This window comes from Amia ocellicauda, chromosome 9 (genome assembly GCF_036373705.1).
Source record: "Amia ocellicauda isolate fAmiCal2 chromosome 9, fAmiCal2.hap1, whole genome shotgun sequence".
Classification (NCBI taxonomy): Eukaryota; Metazoa; Chordata; class Actinopteri; order Amiiformes; family Amiidae; genus Amia; species Amia ocellicauda.
The window spans coordinates 42,261,693-42,283,809 of NC_089858.1; the positions used below are offsets into that span (position 1 = coordinate 42,261,693).

Sequence of the window (22,117 nt, forward strand, 5' to 3'; positions counted from 1 at the left end):
ATCAACTGGATTATTCCCTTGTCTCAAAGATCTGTTTTACACAGATAGATTCAGGATACTGAATCTCTTTAGACTTGAAGAGTGGTGATTTCAAAGGAAATTAATTTAGGCATTAAAAATCCTAAATGGGATAGAAAACTTTAACCTTAAATATTAATTCAAAATCAATTATTAATTATTAAGGACTAGAGCTCACAATTGTAAATTTAGATTATGTGCATTCAATAGGAAGCATTTATTTTACCAAGAGTTGTAGTTGTGCCATACACATTTACCATATGTATTATTAGTATAATATATATAATATTACAATTAATGTTAAATAACTGTGCACACGTTCAAACAATGGAAAATTGTAGCATATATGTTATCACGTTTTCAGTAAGCATTGGATAATTTTATTTCGCAACAGTGCATCAGGAAACTACATTTCCCGGCGACCCCCGGGAAATCTACCACTCCTACTGTATTCCTGTATATCGCGATGTTGTAGTGGTGCTGTCTGTCGCAGGTCGTTGGATGCTGTCACCAGCGAGGGAGAGATTCCGAAGTCCCGTTGAAACCGCTGTTTAATCCAATATAACACTACCATTGAACAGGGTCATTAACACGGACTCCAGAACCAAACGTATTTATTCGTATATATATCCTACCGCATTTTTAACTGTACAATTATTGTTATTTTCAATATAAACCAGCAATGGCGTTGAAAAGAATCCAAAAGGTGAGTGTTGTGTTATTGTTGTCTTTTATTTATGTATTATATTTCTGTTTATGGTAGCAAACATTTCTTTTATTCCACCGAAGTGATTTTTGTATTGTATTTTTCTCACTGGCAGAAAATAAATACCCTACAACAAATAGTCGGTTTAAGTAAGGACATAACACTGGTGTCCCCCCCCCCCCGTGTATGTGTTTATTAAATATCACATTTGAATAAAGGTTTTACATTTGACAGCCTGGTGGTAAAAGCATAGACAGAGACGGGGAGGGGGATGGGGGGGTGTTTCTAAATCGCGTCCACCTCAGTCGGCCGTGAAAGAGTTAAACGATACTGCGCGTGCGCGGTGAATGACAGCTGGCAGCTGCTTGCCAAATACTGAACCCCAATGTCAATGTTGCCATATATGGAGAGGCAAATGGGGCACTGGGGCAGGCGAGGGTATTTTTAACAGAATTAACAAAGTGGTCGTATACACAACCCTTTCAGCTGCCGGATTAGATCGTTTGGAAAGACCATGAAGACCGGTCTTTCACCGAGTCTGCTATAAAATACAAAACTGAATCTGCCACACAAATGCAGTATACGCTGTGAAAGTTGTTCCTTTTCGCTTGTTATTAAACAAAACGTAATGAAATCTCCTACATATAACGGTTTTATATAGCCAGTCAGCAATGCAAATGAACACCAGTTTGATTTTAGATGAGTGTTTCTATATAGTACAGCCTCAACTGTGCAGCTAGTCACTGACATCGATTCAGTAAAAGGACAAGAGCCCTGTTCATGTAATGAAACAGGTTATGTGCATACAGTTAAATACAGATGGCCTTGTATGTTAATAATAAAGCCCACAATTTCAAAGTCAATCTTCAATGTGAGTTTTATAAGGAGAAGTATAGACATTTTAAGTCTGGACTATATGGTCTATAGCAATGGATAAAACCAAAAATTCTGATAAACATTTTATATATATTTTTTATTTGGTTAGACTGAAATGATTTCTGGTTCAGCTAAAACAGTATGTGAATGTTCATTTAGCTTTCTTAAATATATGCTCCTAACATATATGCTCCTATTTTGAGCTGTTTAAATACTGTTTTGATTACATGAACTGAATTTGACACTCATGTGGTTGTGAAGAATTATTTTCTGTTGCTACAAATATACCTACAAATCTACTATTGGAAATTAGGATCTTCCCCAGAATTATTACCAAATAAAGATTTTTAAGATTTATTTTACTAGCTCAACTGTATTGTCTATGAATGTTTTCAGCAGTAATCTTTAAAAAAAATATTTCAAAAAGCCTGTGACATAGAAACATAAGAAAGTTTACAAACGAAGAAACATTAGAAACATAAGAAAGTTTACAAATGAGAGAAGGCCATTTGACCCATCTTGCTCTGGGTAAGATAGTGTTATACAGCTGGATGCCATGTAATGCAAAATAAAAGACTGTGTTGTCCATTTGCATTTAAGCATTAAGACCATACAATTTTGAAAAAACAAACAAACAAAAAAAAAACACTAAATTAGTAAAATGGGATGTAAGGGACAACCTTCATTGGCATTGTTTTGATTTTGTGTGCTGGGTTAACATATTTGGATTTAAGACATTTCTATATGCTATCTAGTGTACAATTCCGTACATAGCTAACGTTAATAATATCTGGATTGGTTAAATCAACCGTGTATTGAATTAAGTCTTTAGTTGCTCAGTTGGAATGAAAAAACATAAATCATGTGGCTTCCCAGGACCAGAATCCATTCTGCATCAACACATCCCAGTGAATTAACCAACACAATCTCAAAATATGTGAAATAATACACATACTCAAAACAAAAATGTTCACTGTTAAATATTAGGATAGAAGAATGCCAAGGGCCCGTATGCATAAAACATCTCAGAATTACTCCTAGGAATCATGCTAAAAGTTAGTTTAGGAGTAAAGTTACTCCTTGCTCAGAGTAGGAGGTAGAAGTCAGTCATAAAGTCTCTTACACCTACTTCTAGCTGGGAGTAGGATCCAATACTAGGAATTACTTTTAGCAAGTTTTCATGACAGTTTAGGTTACAATACGGCTCACTGTGATGTATTTTCTTCATTTTGGGAAAAAACAAAGCGAAAATACAACTATACGAATATGCTAAGCTAACGCAGCCTTTTATTTGTTTATAATTTGACACAAAAGTGTTTCCCCCTTATTCCTTTATTATAAGGATGCTAAGATGCTACATGGAATTAACATGCTAGATTAATTTCACATTCATAATCACAATAATAAACTAGAAGTTGCATGCAACTTTTAAGGCTTCCAGGTTTCGGATTTTAGCAGGCAGTTGTAGTTTAAATGCATGTGTTATGAAATGTGTTATTTTCAATTTAAATCCAATGTAGTATACATTTGCGGTTTTCATTTTTTGTCATTTGAAGTATATATTCAAAGTTAGTGGACTTTAGTATCAATTTCTTCATTGCTTGCTTCAATTATGTAAGGTATAATTGTATTTCTCACTTAATTCTAGCATGTAAGTGCAAAATAGACACTGCTATCATAGTGGCATGGCATAGAGTAGAAGGCACCAAAGCTTGAATCAGAAAATGCAACATGGCGGACAACCCGTGAGACCGAGCAACTTCTGATGAACAAGTGTAACAGTGGGGCATAAAGTATGCATGTGTATGAAGTGGCATATGCATGTGCCATTTGGTTTTGGAGAAGAAGATTTGTGTAGCATTTCACAATTTTGCCACTAATCGCAAAATGGCGGTAGCACCATGACACCAGCATGTGCAGTTTTCAATGCATTTGTAGGCATAAGTGATTTCTACAACACTTGCAAATTTCGTGAGTTTTCATGCATATACATGTATGAGCGTTTTATGGACATTTGAAAGTTTTAAGTTTTCTGCATTGAAGATGCAGAGTGCAATTTCCAAGTTTGTCCATGATGGAGGTAGAGGTCTACATAACAAATGTCAGTATAAGGTTGAAGCTGTCATTTTCATTGGTGCACAGCAGCCATGTTTTTTGTCCAACTTGGTTTTTTCAACTTTGACAGATGTTTGTACTAGTCTAATCACTAACAATTTAAGTACATTAGGCTATAGTTCTGAAGATATTTGCTGTCATAAGTGACATAATGTAACACAATTTGGTGAGTTTTTGAATTTTGCTGATAGGTTTTTCTGGGGTCAAAGTTCATGCTTTTATAAATACGCGTATTTTGCATATGTGCACAGTCATTTTCTTGAGGCTACCATGTTGTTGCACACAGTCACTTGTCTCTTGCAGACATGATAGATAGCAGTGTCTATGTAAGACATGCAAAGTTTCAGGGCACTGGGCTTTAGAGTTCCGGAGTAGTAGCCGTTTTCATTTTCGCACGCGGACACATGTTAAATCCAACATTGCAGCTTAACCGTGTACCTCACAAACTTAATTATCAGGTTTTATGTTCAATGGACAGACATAGACATAGGTGCTGAGTTTCATCTGCATACTGCATTCCAGTGTAGAGGTAATGTGATACTTGTCTGAAGCGACGCATACGTTTTTTTTTCATTGGCCCACAGCACCCATGTTTTTCACTGGGGCAACTAGCCTTTAACATCCTTGGTAGTACTCTGTACTAGTGTCATGCATGCCAATTTGTGTCACTGTGGGTATAAGTGGCATGGATTAGAAGGCACCAAAGCTGGAATCAGAGAACGCTACATGGCAAACAAAGCGTGTGCCCGGGGAACTGCTGATGAACAACAGTAATAGTGGGGCATAAGGTATGCATGTGTATGAAGTGGCATATGCATGTGTCATTAGGTTTTGGAGAGGAAGATTTCTGTTGCATTTCACAATTTAGACTCCTATCACAATATTTAGCAACACCATGACACCAGTATGTGCAGTTTTCACAGCATTTGTAGGTATAAGTGGTTTCTACAACACTTGTTGTTTCGTGAGTTTTCATGCATGTATAAGCATTTTATGGACATTTTGAAAGTTTCAAGTTTTCTGCATTGAAGATACAGAATGCAATTTCCAAGTTTGTCCACATGATGGAGGTAGAGGTCTACATAACGAATGTCAGTATATGGTTGAGGCTGTCATTTTCATTGGTGTATAGCAGCCATGTTTTTTGTCCAATCAACTTGGCTTTTTCAACTTTGACAGATGTTTGTACTGGTGTTAATCACTGAAAATTTAAGCACCTTAGGATTCACTGTTCTGTAGATATTCACTGCTGCATGTGACATGGCCTTCAGCATCGGTACCAGTGCACCGTGTCACCGTTGGTTACAAAACTCACCACAATCAAGCATAACATTGTAATTTATTATTGTACCAAGTTTGGTGAGTTTTTTAATATGGCTCATGGTTTTTTTCTGTGGTCAAAGTTCATGCTTTTATAAATACGCAAATTTTGCATACGTGCACAGTCATTTGCTTGTGGCTGCCATGTTTTTGCACACAGTCACTTGCCTCTTTTGTGCACAGCTTTTGCAGGTATAAGTTTTGTCTACAACACTTGCAAGTTTCGTGAGTTTTAATGCATGTATGAGCGTTTTAGGGGCATTAGAACTTCTAAATTAGAAATAAAAATCCTAACAAAAACAATAGGATTCCAGCACTTCGTGCATGGAAGCCTAATAACAACTAGAAGTTGCAGGCAACTTTTGAGGCTTCCAGGTGCTTGCAGTCGAGAAATGTATGGTTTCAGACTCATAAACATATTAATCAGATGAAGACGCATGTTTACAACAGTTTTTGCTTAAAGGTTTTGGTAAGCAGAGTATTCATGGTCAAGTTCCCCCTCTTGTGGTCAAATATTTTAAGGAACAAGCCAGTTACAATCTCAAAAAACCAACTACAATTATTTGATTGAAATATATCAATTTAATTACATTAGTAATACCGTCAATACCTCTAATATCATAATATATTAGTAAACACTTGATTCTCTAAGTTTCATTTTGTGTACTTTAAAACACAATCTCACCATTTAAGTAGCCTTAGATTGCTGCTGCTCTTCAATTTGCAGTTACCTTCTCAAGCTTATTTAGTTGCATACCTGGTGTTTCATATAGTTATCACATTGATTTGTGATGTGTGCGTTATATATATTTATAGCTGGAAAAGCAACGTATATCACTAAAGAGCAAATAGCTCCAATTCATTTTTACTATTGCGCCTGACCGAGTATGTAATTTTTTTTGGGTTTAGCTCGCACAGTAGACGTCTTATGTTCACCCTTTCAACTCTACTTTATAGAGCCAGCGATTCTGCATTGTTCAGTATATAACATCACCATTAGATACGATTTCACTGAGAGAGAAGAGGACAAGGTCGTGACCCGTGTTGCATCATTAACATGATATAAACAGGAAGTAATGCACTCGTTGTGATCTCAGTTTGAAATTACTTTCAAATGAAAGCAATAACCAACCACTACAGATCCAGCAATGTCATTGCTCTTGTACCACTGTCCATTTTCATTTATTTATTTTATAAGACATGTATTCATGTTTCTTGTAAATCACTTTTAATCCTATGTTTAAGTTTCACTTTCGTTTTCTCTTGCTTTTCTTCACGGTTTTTCTACAGCTTAAACAATCCCTCAGTAAAAACATATCTCAGTTCACAGTATTTGTATTTGCATGCAGAAGTGTTTGTGTGTTTAAAAGAATACTTTCCACTCTAACACTGTTGCAAGTGACTGATTGTGACTTAGTCTTTTGCTGTTACAATGTACATGCCAAAGACAGAGTAGGTCCGTATTTGCAGGTGTAGCTCGCGCAGTACACGTCTTATGTTCACCCTTTCAACTATACTTTAAAAAACCAGCGATTCTGCATTGTTCAGTATATAATATGTCACCATAAGTTACGATTTCACTGAGAGAGAAGAGGACCAATTCGTGCCCCCGTGTTGCATCGTTAACATTAAACAGGAAGTAATGCACTCGCGGTGGCACTTGATCTCAGTTTGACATGACTTTCAAATTAAAGCATTAACCCACCGCTACAGATTCAGCAACATTATTGCTGTTGTACCACTGTTCATATTCATGTATTTATTTTAATAATTTGTATTTTTGTGTTTTGTGAATCACTTTTAATTCTATGTTTTAGTTTGACTTTCGGTTTCTCTCGCTTTTCTCCATGGCTTCTCTATAGCTGAAACAATCCCTCACTATAACAAATCTCAGTTTACACTATTTGTATTTGCTTGCAGAAGTGTCTGTGTGTTTAAACAGATACTTTCCATTGTAATACTGTTGCAAGTGACTGATAGTTCTTAGTTTTTATGATGTACATGCCAAAGATGGCCCCTGAATCTTGTTTTCTCAGTGAAAAATGATATATGCTGCCACAAGTGGTGATAGTGTGTCATTACAGTCAGAAAATTGGACAAAATTGACTTTTTGTCTAAAACATTTGTTCATTGCTTCCATATTTCTACATGTAGGAACTTTTTTATAGAATATTTATAGAGAACACAGATGCTGTATACCAAAGCACACATCAGCCAGTCAAATGGTCTATGAGGAGTTGAGGCTCAAGTGTTTTCAGCATAATCGAAAATTGTGGGCATACCATGTGACTTATCAATTTTTTGATATATCCAAATCATGTATTAACATAAGCGCACTATGTAGAAAAAGTTTCATAACTCAACTCTTTACCATTCCTGATAAAACGATGTTTGAAAACGGTCAATTTTTTTGGACTACATTCAAGATGGCTGCCAAATCATGTGACTTTAGGCCACCATATTACATTCGAGTGACCATACCATAGACCCCTACACTCATACCAAGTTTGGTGAGTTTTCAGCAAGCGGTTCAATGGAACCGTGCATGGAAGCCTAATAATAATAAAAATCCTAACAGAAACAATAGGCTTCCCGCACTTCATGCATGGAAGCCTAAATATACATAAAACATCTTAAATGTAACACTCATGCATACAATTTATTATGAATAAGCTTTGTATTTGTTTTAAAAATAGTCGGATATAGAATCGGTGTAATGTAAACCCTTGATGAATATAGGTTAGTATTGATTATGAATTGATTAGGCTACCATTGATTATATAGGCATAATCATTGATTGTGAATGCGGTTTGTTTTGGGGATATTTGCATGCTGTAGTGGGGAGGTCAATAAACTGTCGAACAATCTCGGGTGCTATTGATGCCATTATGGTTTGATGGAAAATTGTGCTTATTGAAGGCTGTTATGATGGTCCCAAATCATCACTGCTACATTGTTGCATTTTCCCTGTGGCCAGACACCACAACATTGTCACCACCTTTATATGCTGACAGTGCCGCAGTTCTGACTAGTTCAGTAACAAACAGTATTCCACTTCTGTCCAATCTATTTCGCCGCGATAACTCTTAATTATAATACAGCTGTAATACCTTTGCTTTCACGGAAGCTGCACTGACGCCGTCTTCTCATTGCTGTCATCTCCCAAGTCCTAACTAGTTAGGGGACCTCGTGAAGTCTCCTAAATATTGGTCTAGTTAGGAGTACTTTTAATTCTAAATAATCTTTATGAATAGCTTTTACTCTTAAGAGTACAAGTAGGACCAGACTGACATCACTCTCAGATATTTTAGGCACTTTTTACTGATTTATTAATAAAAATACAGGTGGAATTCAAACATAATTTCACTGATGTTAGGTTTGCAATAGAATGCAAGCTGTGCATGCTTACATTATACCATAAACGAAATATATTTTTGCTATGTAAAAATTACAATATAAATTGGTCTATATTAAAGTGATTTTTAGCCGGTAATTGAAGACAACTGTCATCCTTATTTTCATGTACCAGGGTTGGAGACAATAGCCTTATGTAATATCTTATTTTTTTAATTCAGTTTACATACATTACAGCTTTATGGTTACCTTATTCTGAAGAAATAAGACTCCCCTAACAGAGATCACATATCATCATATCAGTGATGTTAAGCCTATAAATGTAATTTTATAGAAAATTCTATTATGTAAAATCATCTCAGCACAAGGTGTAATATTTTATTTAGGTATATGAATTATTAGATTAATTAGGCTAGTGTTTGCAAGAGTTTTTACAACAAAGAGCAGCTGTACTTTTAAAGAGACTTTAAAATTAAATTATCTCAAGTGATAAAAAATAAAATGTGAATTAAAGACATCTATGTAATATGTAATTCATTGCATTGATATTTAATAATATTTTAATTATCATTTGTGTTATATTTAGTATGTATTTTGTGGAACTAGCCTATGTAGTTTTCTTTAGGGTACCTTTATAATTGCTCATATTATCAATCATTTATAATTGCTCATCTATGCCAAAAGAACGTTTAAATTCTTGGTTTTGATGGCTATCAGGTTTGACTGGGTAGACCTCTCCCCAGGAACCCTTGATCGATTTTAAGCAATCAGATCCTACCACTGGTAACATATGCTAATCAGTGTTAACATTACCCCTCTCTGATTGATTTAAAAAAAATGTTGTAATCACTTGACGATAGTTACTTGGCGATCATTAACAAATAGTTGGATGTTCATGTCTAGAAATTAACACTTTAACAAATTCCATATTCCATATCCATATTCCATATCCATATTTTAAATATGTTCCGGTTTCTACTTTTGAAAGTCTGGTCACCCTAGCTTGCAGCCCCCCAGCTCTTGCATTGTAATGGTAGCATCCTGCCCACAACAACCCCTCCCGCTAGCACATCATCCACCCCTCACACTCACACCCAAGAATATTATAATACTTCAAATATTATTGAAAACATTGTCCATCCCTAGTTGAGAGTATGACTTAATTGCCAACATGTGTCTTCTCCAGCTTATTTCAGGATCATCACTGTGATTCCATCATCTCCAGGTGTTTTTTTTCTTCTTCAATTTTCCACTGTTGATTAGAAAATTATATATGAAATTGTATTGTAAATATTGTGTTAATTTATAGCATATACTACAGAAAGTAATTAATTTGTGTTGTTGGAAGTGGTGGAATACAGCTCCTCACTACACCAAATGCATAATTTGTCAGTCAGAATATAAAGTTTCTCAGTCACTTAAAAACACGGTTTATAACAATTTCTAATAATAATTTTCTAACACACAAATCTAAATATTTATTTCAGAATCTGTCAGTATAATAAAATGGCATTAATTACATGGTTTAAGTATTTATTATACTGCTGCTACTTATAAATATTGTTTTAGCAGTTGGCAAATAAAATTCCAAACAGCAGTGACATTTTGTTAATTTGACAGCACAGGATAAATTGAGACTACATACAAACATTATAAATCAAAAATGGTTCTATCTTGCATCTTTGATTGTATTAAATCATTATATTATATATAATTTTCAAACAGATTCATAATGCCACAATGGAAAACAAAAGTCTTCATAGCACTGCATTTGAGGTGTGTAAGTAAACATCAGGACTTCATGTGATTATAAACAAGTTCCATGGCTTGTATGAGACTTCCAGAACCAGAATTCTGATTTTATGTGTTGCCACTGTGACATTATCTAGATGTTCTGGACCATTTTGTTATTATATAATGATTAAAGCTGGCATAAATAATAGAATCAAATAGATTATTTTAATATTTTAATTGTCATTCGAGTTCTTGTATTCGACTTGTGTTCACGCAACTGGCTTCATGCGCCTTTTATGCTTTGACTTCTTAATGCAAACTAAGTGTTTACATGTAGCTATGGAAATGTAGTGAAACATAGGGAAAATTGCAGACTGGGGAGAGGAAAGGAGGTGTCACAGTTCCCAAGCCCTGACCCTCTATCCTCTAGAGGCCGCCACTGTTCCCCTGCCTTTTTCCTTCTCATTCAATGCTTTCAGCTGTCACTCTTTCAATTAACATTCCTCCACACCCTTGTGCACTTCTGTTCCTTTCCTCTGTTCTCATTGGTCCTGCTTCTGCCTTTCTAGTTTCTGCTTCCCTTTATAAACCCCTCACTGCCCTCACTCAGGGCGAAGTGTCATCAGTTCAACCTGCGTCACCAAGCCGTCTGCCTCGCTCCTCGCTCCTCGCTCCTCGCTCCTCGCTCCTCGCTCCTCGCTCCTCGCTCCTCGCTCCTCGCTCCTCGCTCCTCGCTCCTCGCTCCTCGCTCCTTCTCAGTCCTGTGTCTCTCTGTCTCTCTCTCGCTTCCTGTCCTAGTCCTTTCTCTCTCTCGGCCTCCTTGATTTAGACCATAGCCACTGCTAGCTTAGAACTGGGAGTATTATTTCATTCTTGAAAAATGTTAACAATGAGAAATACATTTCTGATTATTACAGCATTTAAATGTAATTTGATGTCATGTTTTTGTGATCAGTTAATACTTGCTATTTGGATAGAGAACATCCAATTGAATGTTGTAGAGTACAGAATATCTAGGGCAGGATTAAATCAAAAATGTTCGCGGTATTAAATCTAACCCGATTTGCGCCGCAAAACAACCTTCTTGCAGCTCCTTTCTGGCACAATTCAAGAGAATAAAACACAGCTTTCACACAGCCGCTACTACAAAACTACACCACTGTACTCAGTCGCGCTTTCATTTTTAGTTGGGTTTGGATGCAAAAACCCCCCCACACACACAAAAAAAAATATATATTTTAGAAAAATATTGAATAATCTGAACAATCAATTATCTAGTAGCAGGTGGCCAACGTTATGCCTTTATCCTAGACACAGCAGCCTATATAACAAGGAAATGATAATGATACACTACTGTACTGCTCTGCACCGTTACATTGACACACACACAATATAAAAAGAAGGTTGCAATGTTAATAGCAATTGACACTAATTGGTCGATTTAATTGCCACAAGAACCCGTAAAACTATTCAATGTAATGTTTCCTAGGTTTTCGAAGGGGAGATATGGCCAATTTCATATATACAGTGAGGGAAAAAAGTATTTGATCCCCTGCTGATTTTGTATGTTTGCCCACTGACAAAGAAATTATCAGTCTATAATTTTAATGGTAGGTGTATTTTAACAGTGAGTGACAGAATAACAACAAAAAAATCCAGAAAAACGCATTTCAAAAAAGTTATACATTGATTTGCATGTTAATGAGGGAAATAAGTATTTGATCCCCTATCAATCAGCAAGATTTCTGGCTCCCAGGTGTCTTTTATACAGGTAACGAGCTGAGCTCAGCTCGTTACCTGTATAATACTTATACCTGTATAAAAGATACCTGTCCACAGAAGCAATCAATCAATCAGATTCCAAACTCTCCATTATGGCCAAGACCAAAGAGCTGTCCAAGGATGTCAGGGACAAGATTGTAGACCTACACAAGGCTGGAATGGGCTACAAGACCATCGCCAAGCAGCTTGGTGAGAAGGTGACAACAGTTGGTGCGATTATTCGCAAATGGAAGAAACACAAAGTAACTGACAGTCTCCCTCGGTCTGGGGCTCCATGCAAGATCTCACCTCGTGGAGTTTCAATGATCATGAGAACGGTGAGGAATCAGCCCAGAACTACACGGGAGGATCCTGTTAATGATCTCAAGGCAGCTGGGACCATAATCACCAAGAAAACAATTGGTAACACACTATGCTGTGAAGGACTGAAATCCTGCAGCGCCCGCAAGGCCACCCTGCTCAAGAAAGCACTTGTACAGGCCCGTCTGAAGTTTGCCAATGAACATCTGAACTGGGTGAAAGTGTTGTGGTCAGATGAGACCAAAATCAAGCTCTTTGGCATCAACTCAACTCGCCGTGTTTGGAGGAGGAGGAATGCTGCCTATGACCCCAAGAACACCATCCCCACCGTCAAACATGGAGGTGGAAACATTATGCTTTGGGGGTGTTTTTCTGCTAAGGGGACAGGACAACTGCACCACATCAAAGGGACGATGGACGGGGCCATGTACTGTCAAATCTTGGGTGAGAATCTCCTTCCCTCAGCCAGGGCATTGAAAATGGGTCATAGATGGCTACTCCAGCATGACAATGACCCAAAACACACAGTCAAGGCAACAAAGGAGTGGCTCAAGAAGAAGCACATTAAGGTCTCCAGACCTTAATCCCATAGAAAATCTGTGGAGGGAGCTGAAGGTTCAAGTTGCCAAACGTCAGCCTCGAAACCTTAATGACTTGGAGAGGATCTGCAAAGAGGAGTGGGACAAAATCCCTCCTGAGATGTGTGCAAACCTGGTGGCCAACTACAAGAAACGTCTGACCTCTGTGATTGCCAACAAGGGTTTTGCCACCAAGTACTAAGTCGAAGGGGTCAAATACTTATTTCCCTCATTAACATGCAAATCAATTTATACGTTTTTTGAAATGCGTTTTTTTTTATTTTTGTTGTTGTTATTCTGTCTCTCACTGTTAAAATACACCTACCATTAAAATTATAGACTGATCATTTCTTTGTCAGTGGGCAAACGTACAAAAACAGCAGGGGATCAAATACTTTTTTCCCTCACTGTATATACATTTACGCAACGCATAACAAAACCTCTAATAATGTAGCATCAGTCAATCATTCATTAACTAATCACAGATCACACACGCATGATGCAATTGGATTGAATACGCACCATATCGCCATCTATACAAGAGAAAGTGGACTATTATGACAATTAAAATTATAATGGCAGATATCGCTGCCTGCGTCCTTCTCCTTGCCCGAAGGTGTGGAAGATGATGCCAGCCCTACACTTTCAGATCTGAACTTTCTAGACCTTCTGATCACCTTTTAATAAGATGTTATCGGTTTGATAGACACAGCATAGCGTTATTGTGTCACCTACTGAAGGATAAATTGAATAATAGATTTGCACAAAACCATCATCTCACTGTGGAGACAATTATGTGCCACGTTAGCCTATAATGCTACAGGCTCCTTTCAACTACAGTAGGGGACGTTGTGGGGGCGCGAAGCCACTATCAGCAACGCTATCACAGCTGGCACTGTGGAAAATCAATGATGTAGATTGACATATACACAATTATATTACATTGTCATATTACAACGTGTACTGTATAAAGTATTTATGTATGGATCAGTGGCGTAGCCAGCAAAATCAGGGCGAGGCATAGGGGTTCACTGCGGGGGTCAGAAAATGTAGAAAATTAAGTAAACGCTGATTTAAAGCGTCCCTGAATAAGACTTGCATTGTTCTGGTATTCACATATAACCGAAGATACCAGCATTGATCCACCGGCTATAGATAACGCCTGGATAAGGTTGTCAGCGAAGACATACAAAAATGAAAATACACAGCTGTCATCAATGGCGGCTTTTGTTTTTATTGTATTATTTTTTCTCCTACTCATATTTGTAGCCGCTACAAAGTACAGGTTTGTAATTGTGTTTCAGCAGGTAGATTCGTGCTTTCGATTTACAGCGCGGAGCGGAAGATTTCTGTACATTCATGCGCCATCGTGGGGCCGAATAAAATCAAAACTTTGAGCTACACGCTAATAGCAAACTACACACCTGTACATTTATCACAGCAGTTACATTTATGATTAGAAGAAAGTGGCATCTTACTGAAACTGAGTAAAGTTGTGTAGTTTGCTATTAGCGGGCAGGTCACAGTTTTGATGTAATCCCGCTGTTTCTCTGCTTTATTGACGCGTCGTTTTTTTCACAGCCTGTCCTGCTCTCGCGCCCCCTCTGTCTCTCCAATTTCAGACAGTGTGATTGGCTCGTGGTTTCTCTCATGCTGCCCACCCATCCTGGAAGCCACGCCAGAAAATCACGCTCCTCATCGTTCGCAGGTCTTCATATTTTAGATTTAATTCAGCGAGGAGCTGAGCTGCGAGATTCCCTCCTGCGACTCTTCTGCGAATTTTGATTTAATCCTGCCCCTATTAAAGGTGCCATTATTAAATGACAAAAAATGAACTGATGAATCGAAAAAGAAATCAAATCAAAATAGATTAAAATAATTGTGCAGTACACTAATAAAGATACAACCAAAGAATTAACGTAATGCAATTTTTGCTTTACATTTTGTAGTCTTAATTTGTCCATCAAGACCACCATATTTATCCATGAGTTTTTTAAAAGCATATTGTGTACTGTATTATATAATGCTTATCCATATATCTGTACACATTTCTAAATATATAAAAACTTAGAGACAAGGTTGGTTAAACATTAAGATAAAATCAACAATGAAATTGCAAGTGAAAAACATTAAACCCTTCTGTTGTTTGTCTTGCTAGGAGTTGACAGATTTACAGAGAGACCCTCCAGCACAGTGTTCAGCAGGGCCGGTGGGAGATGACTGTAAGTATGAGATGGTTTGCTCTTAAGAATTTATTACAGGATTCCTCAGGGGTGCACAATACACCTGTATATATACAATATTATTGATTTATGTCTGGTGACTTTTGCTTCAACAACATGGCCAGATTACCATTTTTTATTATGACATCTGTTGTCTTTTGAAGTTTTATAGGGATCTACACTGAAATAAAAAGCCCATAATGAGTCTAACTTGAAAATTGTCCATGTATATTAAATGTCTATTTCTTAATAATTTAATAATAACTTTTTTGTACTGATGAAAATGAGAAGGAAGTAAGTCCTGGTTCTATTTCTTCTTCGTTCCATTGTGGATTGAAATTGTAAATTCAGATTTCCAAAATCACCTCACTAAGTTTTTGTGACTGAACTAAGCAGTATTTATTTGATTTAATTAGAGTGTTTAACCTATTTGCAAAATAACTCATAAGTGTTAAACAATCACAGATATGGGGGGATCCTCTTGTTGTTGTATAATTTTTAATTATTATATCTGAATGTTTATTCAAACTTAAAGTCCCCAAAAATGTAAACAGTGTCTGTTAAATCAAATATATGTAATTAAATACAATCAGTTTTGTTTAGTTCATTTCACTGCAACCTCACTTTTTTAAAGTAATTTCTCTAACATTACCTCACCATTGCAGTCCACATTTGAACTAAGAGTGATCCTGCCAGGCTGTTTTCCATTTTTATATTCAACAAAATAAAACCAACAAAAAACAGATGTGTAACAGCCAAATTATGTATTTTGCAATACTATAATTCTAATAATTTCTGAGCTTTATGCAAATAGTCAAGGAAAATGTTATTGAAATAATTACTACTCTCAGCTTTGCATATGAGATGGTTTTCTCAAAGAACAGAGAGAGAATACATCAGTCTGGTCTTTACCCCACTAATTAAATCAAAGACTCCCAGAAAAAATACTATGCCAAGTCTGCACAATTGTAAGGTATATTATGATCAGCCATGGCATGATTAATTACTTTCATAGATGTGTCAAAGATACATAATATTTTTTCTAAAATATTTTTCCTCCTAAAATATACAAAGCCAAGCTATATTTTACAAGTAAATGGAAATTATTGAATTTGTATGTATCCCTCTAGCCCAAGGCATCCAAATAAGTTCTCTGACATGGTAATATTATAACAGGCGCTATGGTGAAGGAGGTCTTATGTTTTGGATAAGATATTTTAATTGTCGTTTTAAAAAACATTAAAAATGTCATTACATTCAACTGAATGACAAGGCTGGCTGCATATGTAAGTAGAAGCTTATATATAGAAGCTGGTATATTGAGTATTTGAGTGTAAGTATTATTAATATGTATTCTCCATGGAATACTTCCATGTAGTAAAGGCTAACTCTTTTTGCCTCTATAAGAAAAGGCTTGATACAGTTCTGTTCACCTAATTACTAAAATCAAATTACAAAGATGAGCAGAATGGCACTCACATTTGTAACCTTTCTTATGTTTTATGTTCTTAATATACTTTAAGTGAATGAATAGAATAAACAGGAAACATTTTAAAGCATTTCAAAATTCAAGATTAAAACCAATTCTAGCCTAATATTTTTATTATAAAAGTTAAGACACAGTAGTATTTCATGTTGAATTTAATCAAAATCAATATATATTTAAAAGAAAATATATTCACTTTGTATAGCTGAATAATATTTTACGTTTTTTATTTAATTGAAAATATGATCAGGTTACCAAGTTAATAATACCTTAATGTTGAAAATGTTGACAATATAATGAAAACGTTAACTCTATATAAGAAATCTGTGAAAATGTCACACTGGCCGGAGGGTGGAAGTATAGGAAAAAGTGCGGATGAAGGAACAGGCAAGGGCACGGTCAATAAACAGGCATGAGGTCAGATCCGGTAAACAGGAACATAAAAGGAATCTGGGAATCTTGGCCAAGTATACAAGCAAGAGGTCAATACACAGGTATTCAGGCAATGCAGGGCATCCAAAAGGCAGGTGTCGAGAGAAGGGAAAGCTATGGTCAAACATTACTGGGTATTCAAGGCTCAGAAATATAACTCTGGGAGACTGTAAGACATTGCACTGAGTAGATAAAAAAAAATGGTTATGAATACCAGAAGCTGCTGAACCAGGAAACAAGAGGCAGCTGAGGAGAGGAGAACTAATAGGAAGAGAGGGAGTGGAAACCACGAGTTTCAGGAGGGAGACATGAAAAGTGGGAGAAATACGGTAATGTGGAGGTAACTGAAGGTGGTAAGATACCGGATTGATTTGGTGATGAACTTTAAAGGGACCTAGTGGACCTGTGGACTCAGTTTCCTTGAAGCCACACTTGTCCTGGCTGGAACTGGGTTGCCAGTTGCCGATGATGGTCTGCCTGCTGCTTCTGGTGGCGGCCTGCTCGTTGTAGCTGAGTGTGAGCTGCCTGCCAGACCTTAACACTACTGCGAAACCATTAGTCAACAGCTGGGGACGTCTGAAGGTTTCTTCAGACCATGGAAATGGGTGGTTGAAATTACAGGACACAAAATGGGGTGTTGCCTGTAGAGGAGCTAATAAAGGAGTTTAGGGCATATTCTGCCCATGGCATGAACTGGCTCTAGTCCCGTTGGGAGTGACTGCAGTATGTCCGCAAGAAGCACACAGTTTCCTGATTTAGATGCTTCGTCTACCCATTGGACTGGGGATGGTAGCTGGAGGAAACACTAACATTGATTTTGAGTAGTTTAAAAAAATGCAGACCAGACGCAAGATGTGAATTGAGACCCTGTGTCTGAAACAATGTCTTCAGGTAGCCCATAGTTTCTGAAAATTTGAGTAAAAAGAGCCTTCACAGTTTCAAAAGCAGTGGGAATGCGCTTCAAGGGAATTAGCCGGCAGGATTCACGATCAACTGCCACAAGAATTGTGGTGTAGCCGTGAGAGTTGGGGAGGTCTGGGGTAATCTCTCATAGCCTGAGACTCGGTGAGTGAAAGAGGCGAGTTAATTGATTGATAGACCCAAAAGTGTAGAATTTAAAACAAGGGAAGTAATGTTAATGGATCAGTGACGAATAAGGATTTTAAAATAGTAAAAAAAAAAAAGTTTAAAATACAAATTAAAGCTCTGTCTACCTTCATTAGAATGTTATGCATATATTTCAAAAAGTATTATTTCTGAAAATAATCATTTATACTTTTTTATTATAATCATATGATTTCTAGTATCAAAACTGTCATACCGGATAACAATGATAGATTTGCAAATATTTGACATTTAGTTTTTTGTCAGCATAGAGTGGGTTATAAGTATTCATAATTTGATCTCAACAAACATAATCATCCCAGAAAAAGATCACAATCTCACAAATGTGGGCTTTTCTATTGACACCGGCGCATTTGAAGTTACACAACACATAACGCGCATATAAGAGTGAAGAATAAAAATATAAGCAAGTCACTCCAGATAACGAGTGATATTGTTGGATAACAGAAAGTGATCATTTTCCGGGATGACAAAATTGTTTTCCGGTATGACAAAATACAAGTTTTAACTTATGAATCAGGCAATTAATTAACCATTTATATAAATGTGTTACTTTGACCTACAACAATTCAATGTCATCTTTCACATTACATTTACATGTGTATATATATATATATATATATATATATATTTATTTTTTTTAAACAATATTATACATTCTTTTTAAGTGATGTCCAGTTTGACACAGAATTTTGTACCCTAGTGCACCAGTGATCAAAAAGGTCATGTAAAAATAAAATGAAATTAAGAGTCTTTGCAATATTTTTATACATTAATGCAAACACACAATTATGCCCAAGTGTAACATTTTTTAATTTTCATTGTGGACAGTTATCCGGTATGACATTTTGGATGATTGGAGATTAATACCTCCTAAAATTTTAAATACTCTTGAAAAATACTCCTATCAGTGAATAAAGATAGAAGTGTTGAGACATATTGTTCAGTTTTAATAACAAATAAATACATGTAATATTTGTATTATGCTTGGGACACCAAAATGCATGTGTCACGTCATTGTCATTGAAGTTCATATACGCACAATCTGCGCAATTCTGTGTAAATCTGCGCTACAACGCACTCCATGCCTTCCTTACAGAGAAGCACATATGTGTATAATATGTGCAGTGCAATTAAACTACCATGAATCTACAGCTGATATGTTAACCCACCTAAAAGCCAAACACCCTTCTACGAAACTAGCAATGACAGAAAAGGAAAGTGCAGCAACAGACACATTCATATTACATACACAGCAAGATATTGCTATCTATTTATTTTTTATATATAAACTATAAAGCACAGGTGTGTTTTTCCGAACATAGACACATGTGTTGAGTGTGGTTTGGAAACGTGGAAGTCAGTCGTTTAGTCAAAGTAGATTGTATAAATTAGCTAGATAGATAGGTCTTATACATTTTGTATTTCACTGTTGTGACCGGAAAACATTGCCACAAGGATGCTAATGTTAAGGCATTTTCGTTCCAGCTCACATAGCTTAACTGGCAATTGAAAGAAAATTTATAAAAATTGATAAAGAAAAACATATTGGTCGGTCAGTTACAAATGTAATTGCAAAATTTATAAACAAATAGTCACAACCTTTATAGTTAATTTGAAATCGTGACAATAAAAAGTTGTGATAATGTCGGGGCACAATAATATGAGAGTTGACAAGTCTGTCATTATTATGCCATTTCCAGACGTCTTCTAATATTGCATTTTTACATAAATATTTATTTAACAAAGTTGTTGTGTTAGATAAGTATTCATCAATTACGAAGTATTAATTTATGGGGAAACAATTTGCGATAGAGACATGCATTTTTTACTGCGTAGCTAAGATTCTGCTGAAAGAACCATGTTTACATTGCGCCTTTGCTGGTGTTTGCGCAACTGCAGAAGATAGGAGTCTGTCATCATCCCTAGAGATTATATATTTTTTACACAATCCAAAGGACCTCTCTCAGCCCTGGGACTCTCAGTTGATAAGGCAGGTGTCAGGTTATGCGCTGCTGAGAGAGCAGTGGTCAGAGTGCAGATGAGAGAGAGAAACAGACTTTTAAATTGTAGCTTATAAACAATGGCTGGGATTAAATCTATACTTTGACCCACCCGCTAATACAAAACTACAGAACTGTACTCAGTTGTGGCTTCATTTTTAGTTAGATGCCACTTTCTTCTAATCAGAAATGTAACCTCTATAATGTACAGGTTTTAAGTTTGCTATTAGCGGGTGGGTCAAAGTTTTGATTATAATCCGGCCCAATGACTTTTAATGACAACATTCATTTTAATGACTTTTAAGGGCCTTAAGAAAATACTTTGAAATGTAATGCCTTTTAATGACCATGCAGAAACCCAGAAAAGGGAGTAGCAGTGAAGAGGAAGAGCAGTATGAAGAGCGACAATGTGTCACCATATAACACCCCTTCTCATGTGTTAGTTTAGTGTGTTTATACAGATCTCCATTAGCTGCCATGTCATTTCATACAGTGCATCCGGAAAGTATTCACAGCACTTCACTTTTTCCACATTTTGTTATGTTACAGCCTTATTCCAAAATTGATTGAATTAATTATTTTCCTCAAAATTCTACAAACAATACCCCATAATGACAATGTGAAAGAAGTTTGTTTGAAATTTTAGCAAATGTATTAAAAATAAAAAACAAAAAAAGCACAGCCTTTGCTCAATACTTTGTTGAAGCACCTTTGGCACCAATTACAGCCTCAAGTCTTTTTAAATATGATGCTACAAGCTTGGCACACCTATTTTTGGGCAGTTTCTCCCATTCTTCTTTGCAGGACCTCTCAAGCTCCATCAGGTTGGATGGGGAGCGTCGGTGCACAGCCATTTTCAGATCTCTCCAGAGATGTTCAATCGGGTTCAAGTCTGGGCTCTGGCTGGGCTAGGACATTCACAGAGTTGTCCTGTAGCCACTCCTTTGTTATCTTGGCTGTGTGCTTAGGGTCGTTGTCCTGTTGGAAGATGAACCTTCGCCCCAGTCTGAGGTCCAGAGCGCTCTGGAGCAGGTTTTCATCAAGGATGTCTCTGTACATTGCTGCATTAATCTTTCCCTCGATCCTGACTAGTCTCCCAGTTCCTGCTACTGAAAAACATCCCCACAGCATGATGCTGCCACCACCATGCTTCACTGTAGGGATGGTATTGGCCAGGTGATGAGCGGTGCCTGGTTTCCTCCAGACATAAGTTCAATCTTTGTTTCATCAGACCAGAGAATTTTGTTTCTCATGGTCTGAGAGTCCTTCAGGTGCCTTTTGGCAAACTCCAGGCGAGCTGTCATGTGCCTTTTACTGAGGAGTGGCTTCCGTCTGGCCACTCTACCATACAGGCCTGATTGGTGGAGTGCTGCAGAGATGGTTGTTCTTCTGGAAGGTTCTCCTCTCTCCACAGAGACACGCTGGAGCTCTGGGGTTCTTGGTCACCTCCCTGACTAAGGCCCTTCTCCCCCGATCGCTCAGTTTACCGGGCGGCCAGCTCTAGGAAGAGTCCTGGTGGTTCCAAACTTCTTCCATTTACAGATGATGGAGGCCATTGTGCTCATTGGGACCTTCAATGCTGCAGAAATTTTTCTGTACCCTTCCCCAGATCTGTGCCTCGATACAATCCTGTCTCGGAGGTCTACAGACAATTCCTTGGACTTCATGGTGTGGTTTGTGCTCTGACATGCACTGTTAACTGTGGAACCTTATATAGACAGGTGTGTGCCTTTCCAAATCATGTCCAATCAACTGAATTTACCACAGGTGGACTCCAATCAAGTTGTAGAAACATCTCAAGGATGATCAGTGTAAACAGGATGCACCTGAGCTCAATTTTGAGTGTCATGGCAAAGGCTGTGAATACTTATGTACATGTGCTTTTTTTGTTTTTTATTTTTAATAAATTTGCAAAGATTTCAAAACAAACTTCTTTCACGTTGTCATTATGGGGTATTGTTTGTAGAATGTTGAAGAAAATAATGAATTTAATCAATTTTGGAATAAGGCTGTAACATAAAATGTGGAAAAAGCGCTGTGAATAATTTCCTGATGCACTGTATGTG

At 36.9% G+C, this 22,117-nt stretch overlaps 1 protein-coding gene across 2 annotated transcripts in view; it reads left to right on the plus strand.

Annotated features, from left to right (window-relative positions):
* The first annotated feature begins 506 nt into the window (after positions 1 to 506).
* The window catches only part of ube2d4 (ubiquitin conjugating enzyme E2 D4), a 65,970-nt gene continuing 44,359 nt past the window's right edge, over positions 507 to 22,117 (plus strand). For both annotated transcript variants that reach the window (XM_066714529.1, XM_066714530.1), the window contains exons 1-2: positions 507 to 724; positions 14,942 to 15,005. In XM_066714529.1, the coding sequence (XP_066570626.1) occupies positions 701 to 724; positions 14,942 to 15,005 (88 nt within the window). In that variant the 5' untranslated portion in view covers positions 507 to 700. The remainder of the gene's footprint in view (positions 725 to 14,941; positions 15,006 to 22,117) is intronic.